The sequence below is a fragment of the Humulus lupulus genome, chromosome 1, assembly GCF_963169125.1.
Source record: "Humulus lupulus chromosome 1, drHumLupu1.1, whole genome shotgun sequence".
In the NCBI taxonomy this organism is placed as follows: Eukaryota; Viridiplantae; Streptophyta; class Magnoliopsida; order Rosales; family Cannabaceae; genus Humulus; species Humulus lupulus.
The window spans coordinates 37,254,411-37,260,830 of NC_084793.1; the positions used below are offsets into that span (position 1 = coordinate 37,254,411).

At 37.6% G+C, this 6,420-nt stretch overlaps 1 protein-coding gene across 1 annotated transcript; it reads right to left on the reverse strand.

Moving 5' to 3' along the window:
• Positions 1–267: 267 nt before the first annotated feature.
• Positions 268–6,139, reverse strand: LOC133812992 (uncharacterized). Its single transcript, XM_062246844.1, has 7 exons — positions 5,772–6,139; positions 5,434–5,680; positions 5,065–5,286; positions 1,730–1,871; positions 981–1,526; positions 738–827; positions 268–449 (listed from the first exon to the last, which is right to left on the reverse strand). The coding sequence occupies exons 1-7, from the start codon at positions 6,137–6,139 to the stop codon at positions 268–270; spliced, it is 1,797 nt and encodes a 598-aa protein (XP_062102828.1).
• Positions 6,140–6,420: the final 281 nt, after the last annotated feature.

Sequence of the window (6,420 nt, forward strand, 5' to 3'; positions counted from 1 at the left end):
GGCTTCCTTCATGTTTTTAGACTCTAAAGAAGAGACAAAACACATAAATTGAATCAAATTAGCATACCTTCTTCTAGTAACCATGCTCTCATCCATGTTTCCAAGTATGAGATTGGTAGGATGCTTCTTCTTGACTCTGGAGGATGGTTCTCTTTGAATTGGATCAGTGATTATGTTTGGTGGTTGCTCAGTTTCTTTCTCCATTGAAGTTTCTGGAAAATCATCAGTTTTAGCGACAGAATCTTGAGGTGTAGCCTCAAATGAAGATTATGTGATTGCAGCCAAATCGTCTACTAGTTCAGGAGACTTTTCTAGCAAACTTTCAATATGTTCTTTTGTGGAAAACTCAGAGAAATCTTTTAGATCATCAACAACAACATTAGCAAATTTCATCACAGTTTGGGTTCTCATATTATAAACACGATAAGCCCTACTGTTAATAGAATATCCTTAAACACACAAACATCACTTTTTGCATCAAATTTACCAGTATGATCACGATCCCTTAAAATATAACAAGCATTGCCAAAAACATGAAAATGACTCACATTTGGTTTCTTACATTTCCAGATCTCATAAGGAGTCTTATGAGTACCTGGTCGCAAAAACACCCTGTTGATGGTGTAGCAAGCAGTGTTAATTGCTTCAGCCCATAGACACTTGGTAAGTTCGGTTCTTTCTTTCAACGACTCCATTTTGTTGAGGAGTTTTAGGAGTAAGAAATTCATGAGAAATACCTTTAGATTTGCAAAACTCATCATAAACAGTATTTTCAAATTCTTTTCCATGATCACTCCAAATCCGAACAATCTTTCCAATATTACAATCTTTTTCCACACACAATTTCAAACAAAAAGATTTAAAAGCATCAAATGTATCAGATTTTTCTCTCAAAAAATCTACCCGTGAAAACCAAGAGAAATCATCAACACACACAAAAATGTATCTCTTACCATTCAAACTTTCAACCTAAATTGGACCCATTAGATCCATATGAAGAAGTTCAAGAACTTTGGAAGTATTCGCATCAGGAATACTTTTGTGAGAAATTTTCAGTTTTTTACCAAGTTGACATGGTTCGCATTTTCCCACAGATTCTTTACCCAGTTTGGGTAATGCTCGAATAATTCCTGCATTTGACAGTTTTTTCAAGTTTTTGAAATGAATGTGTCCAAGCTTTTCATGCCATAAATCAGTAGAGTTATCTATGGCAGAGTGACAAGTAGCATAGGTAGTGAGAGTGTAACAATTATCATTAGATCCAAACCCTTGCAAAATAATTTCATCTTGGTCATTAACAACATAGCAACGATTACTATCAAAATTAACAGTGTAACCCTGATCACAAATTTGACTAACGCTAAGAAGATTAACTCTTAGTCCTTCAACCAACATTACATTCTTAAGCCTAGGTAGACCTTCAAAATTAAGAGTTCCCATCCCTATGACATTTCCAGCTAGACCATTACCAAAAGTAACTTCTCCACATTGCATTGGTCTAATATTGACAAGAAAGTCTTTATCACCTATCATGTGCCTCGAACAACCACTATCAAAATACCACATTTGAGAAGCAACAATTTTAAAACAAGAGATACCAGCAAGACATTTATTTTTGACAACCCATTTTTGTTTTCGAAAAACATGTTTTTTTTAAACACTTTAAAATTTACAAAAAAATTATAACTAAACATATTCTGCAAAGTAAGACATCTAAGTTGAATGTGACCTTTTACTCCACAAAATTGACAAGAGGGAATGAAACGCTTCTTTTTCCCATGAGAATTTTCAGGTTTACCTGACTGCTTCATTTCTGTAGAAACAGAACGTTCAACTGTAAAAACAACACTGTAAAGTTGAATCAGAATATCCTGAAGACATATTTTCAGATTTAAAAAATTTAGTATTCATTTTCGATTGAGTTTCAACAAAACCCAATCCAACATGACTCAGTTGACCTGAATTGTAATGCCTCAAATTTCCTAATAAGGTTTAGGACCTTGATTAGGAGGCTAGGAGGGCCATAATTGATTTAGTATGGTATTTAATGATTATATGCATGTTTATGTGAATTATATTAGTATATGATGGTGAATGCATGCATATGGGTTTATATTTTAATTGCAAGGGCATTTTGGTAATTTGGCCATTGGGTGCATATTGTAATTTGTGAATGAGATTTCATTATTATGGAGATATATTCGAGCTATTCGGCATGAGATGGTCATATCTATGGATTAGCAGTTTTGTCATAACGGGGTCAATTTTGGGGTAATAGAAATGTTTATTTGGTGATAGATTGGGAGTATTTGAGATCAGGATGGAATTCTGGAAGTTTTGACTATAGTATCCCCGGGGGTGTTTTCGGGACCCCGAGCACTAGGTTTTATTTGAGGTTACTTAAGCTTGAAGTAGCTTCCCAGATAAGAACGTACGTTAGAAAACCTCTCGTTCTCTCTCTCGACAGTCCATTATACCGTTTGAACATTTTTGAGGAAATCTTGAGTTCTAGGAGTCGGAATCAAGCGAGGGTCGAGGCATAGCGATCCTAGGAAAGATTAGAAACTTCTTAACCGAAGGATTTGATGGAAAACAACCCAATCAAAGGTAATATAAGTTTGAAGTTTTTAAAGTTTTTAAGCTTAGAATTGGACTTTGTGAATTGTTGGGTTTTTGGTTAGTTTGAACCTTGGGTTTTGAGGGTTTTGGAGTATTGGGAAGCTTGGGAACTTTGATTTAACGATTGGGGAATGTTTGGGTATGTTTTTGGAGGATTTGGAGTGCTTAAAACATGTTTGGGAATGTCCCAGGGTTGGGGGCCGCGGCCCTGTTCTTGAGCGCCGCGGCCCTAGTTCGATGAAGCAGGTGTCAGGAAATTGGCCTTGCTGGGCGCCGCGGCCCTTGATGGAGGGTGCCGCAACCCTTGCCTCAGAGAACCCTGGGGGCCGCGGCCCAAGGTGCTAGGGCCGCAGCTCTTGCCCTGTTTTCACTCCGTTTGCTCATTTTGACCCCGGGAACTTAGCTATGGGCCTTGGGAGTGTCCCTACTACTTGGATTAGTTTGGATTGATCTATTGGAGGCTAGATATTGGTTTGAAAACCTTTGATTATCGTGTTATTGATGGTGTTCCATATTTGGTTATGACTAGGTGACCGCTAAGGGACTAAAAGTTGATCGTTCTCAAGGGTCGTTCTTTAAATCATTCTAGCTCGACTTTAAGGTAAGAAAACTGCACCCCATGTGTGACATGCATGGCTATGATCGATGCATGTTGGATGTTTAAATGTAAACATTGATAGCATAATGAATGCTTGGCAATCTTGCCCATTTGCATATGATTATTGTCGAGGCATGCTGGATGACTAAGTGTGATGTATGTGATGCACGAGAAACATGTGATTAGGGCATGCCATGAATGATGAGTATGAGACTGGTCAGAGCTTGAGTCTCTGTGTTTGTGCATGATCATAATTATGCTAGCAACTGTTAAGTAAGCATGCTGAATGCCCTTCTTGTGGATAATTGGCATATGATACACATTGATAGCATTGCTTACTTGTGCATGGTACTGACTAATTAGTCAGATTTGGCAAAGGTGCTAGTATCAACTGTGAGGCTGTGACTCATTAGTCAGGTTCGGCAGTGGTACTGGGCACTGGTCACACAGGGCTGACTCATTAGTCAGAATTGGCAAAGGTGTTAGTATCAACTGTGAAGCTGTGACTCACTAGTCATGTTCGGCAGTGGTACTGGGCACTGGTCACATTGCGCTAACTCACTAGTCAGAACGACCCTAGTGTGATTAGTACAAGCTATGTCGATTAGACCTAATCGACCTTCTGCATTGAATGACTCAAAGGGCATTAATGCAGGACTGACCTCAAGTTCGATGAATATAAACAAGCGTTTATCTAGCCAAAGGCTAGTCATCTAGAGCCAGGGCCAGCGAGCCCCGTGACTGTTAGGTCACATGGCTATGGGTACCGGCCCCTTAGTGACATGCTTGTCAGTCACTCACTTGATAAGAGCCATTGCAGGAAAGCCTAGGTAACGGTGTCGTTACACGGCTATGGGCACTGGGCCCCTAGTGACTTGGTTGTCAGTCGCTCATCATGGTTTACCAGAACCTCAAGTGATATTCACTCATCTGATCAGAGCTATGAGCTCTGTATGATCATTTTGATCATCATATGCATGGCTTGGGCATTGAGGCCCCTAGTGACTTGCTTGTTGGTCACTCAGCATGGTTTATCGGAACCTCTAGTGTTACGACACTCATCTGATTAGGATTGACTTGATAGTCCTCCAATCAGAAGGCCAGGATTTCTTATCCTGGATACCCCAACATTTGTTTGAATTCATTTGCATGCTGAGTAGAGCTATGATTGCTAGGCATGCCAAATATGATTTGATATCATGATATGAGTTTTCTTACTGGGCTTCGGCTCACGGGTGCTTTGTGGTACAGGTAAAGGAAAAAGGAAGCTGGACCATCCTTGAGCTGGAGAGCATAGGTGATGACGTGTACATATGCAGCTGCTCGACCAATACTTGGGCGAGGTTTGAAAGAGGAACTAGGGTTAAACCCTGTTTTGCCGCTTAGAACGACCTGTTGTAAATATTCTTTTGTAATAGACTCTGAAATTATATTTTTGGGATCCCAATGTATATATTAAACATTCTAGTGAAACGTTACATCTCAATCGAAATTTTAAATCCCTAAACCGCTAATCGCACTTAGTTACACGTTTATGGCCACTTGACTCGATTAGCGAGTTTAGCACTGTTTGCAATGTGCACTGTAGCGGTCCCTGGAGGTGGGGCGTTACATGAATTCTGAACCTCCTCAAAAATGTTAGAACCTGGATTTAGCATTTTAACATTTCTTTTCAATTTGTCAAGTTCTTTTGTCAAAAATACAATTTCAGAATTTTTTGAACACAACTCAAATTCACAACATTTATTATTTTCTTCAAGATCTTTGATGTTTTGAGACAATTCTTTATTCATTTTAACCAAGGAATGATTTTCAGTATAAACCTGTAACCACTTACCATACATTACCTTGTATGATTCAGCCAATGATTCATCATTGCGTTTTGACTTGTCTGAATCCGAGTCAATTTCCTTTTTATCGACATCAGTCAAGGTATTTTTTAAACACAAAATTTTTCCTCTTTCCTGAAAAGCACTTGACAAAACACTGGTTAAAGCAACTTTCTCATTTTCCTTTTCACTACTTTCAGAATCATCATCACTCCAAGTAACATTAAAACCTTTTTTATTCTTTTTCAAAGTGTTGGCACATTCAGATTGAATATGACCATAACCTTCACATTCCCGACATTGAATACCCTTTTTATTGTTAGAAACAAAAGGTTTAGAAGAGGTGTTACCTTTTGGAGTTTTTGAAAAATTCTTTTTATTTCCAACCTTTTTCATGAACTTTTGAAAATTTCTTGTTAACAAGGCCATTTCATCATCTTTCTCATCATCAGAAACATCTATTTTAGAAACTTTAAATGCAATACCTTTGTTTTTTTCAATTGAAGGATTCGACTTACCCTTTTGCTTTATTTGTTGATTTAACTCAAATGTTCTTAACGAACCCATAAGCTCTTCAACCTTCATTTTGCCAAAATCCTTAGCCTCCTTCATTGCTAGCAATTTCGTGTCAAACCTATTTGGAAGCACACAAAATATTTTTCGAACCAACACAGATTCATCTAGTTTTTCTCCCAAGGCAAAAAAAATCATTAGCAATATCATACAACTTTTCATAAAACTGAGATAAAGTTTCAGTTTCCAACATTCTTAATTCATCAAATCTAGTTTGCAACATGGTAAAACGTGATCTCTTTACATCAGTGGTACCTTCAAACTGAGTTTGAAGGATTTTCCACGCCTCCTTTACAGATTTACAAGATGATATCAATTTTATAAAGCCTTCACCAACACCATTAAAAATTGCATGCAAACCTTTATTATTATAACCAGATAATTTTTCATCTTCAATGGACCACTCAAGTTCAGATTTTACCTTTGAATTACCTTTATCATCTTTTTCAATTGGTGGAGTCCAACCCAAGAGTATAGATCTCCAAGCCTTCTCATCTTGTGATTTGATGAATGCCCTCATCATGACTTTCTAGTATGGATAATTAGTATCATTCAATAGAGGTGGCCGAGTGATGGAGTTTCCTTCTGCAAAGAATGACATCTCACACAAAACAAATTAAACAGAATAATATAACCTCAAGATCTCACTAAGAGTTTAGTGACTTGCTCTGATACCAATTGAAATTCTGTATTTTATAATTACCAACTTATTATTAAATTAATCAATTAATTAAATGCGGAATAATTAAGTTGGTACTGAAGCAGATATTCTGTAGCTACAGACTAGGGTTCTGTAACTAC

What these genes read in the sequence shown, in the direction of transcription:
- LOC133812992 (XM_062246844.1), bottom strand. Translation starts at nt 6,139, where the DNA reads ATGAGGGCATTCATCAAATCACAAGATGAGAAGGCTTGGAGATCTATA. An exon ending in TCTCAGTTTTATGAAAAGTT is followed by an intron (nt 5,681 to 5,771) that starts GTATGATATTGC and finishes GCTTCCAAATAG; the next exon opens with GTTTGACACGAAATTGCTAG. An exon ending in CATTGGCTGAATCATACAAG is followed by an intron (nt 1,872 to 5,064) that starts GTAATGTATGGT and finishes ATATGTCTTCAG; the next exon opens with GATATTCTGATTCAACTTTA.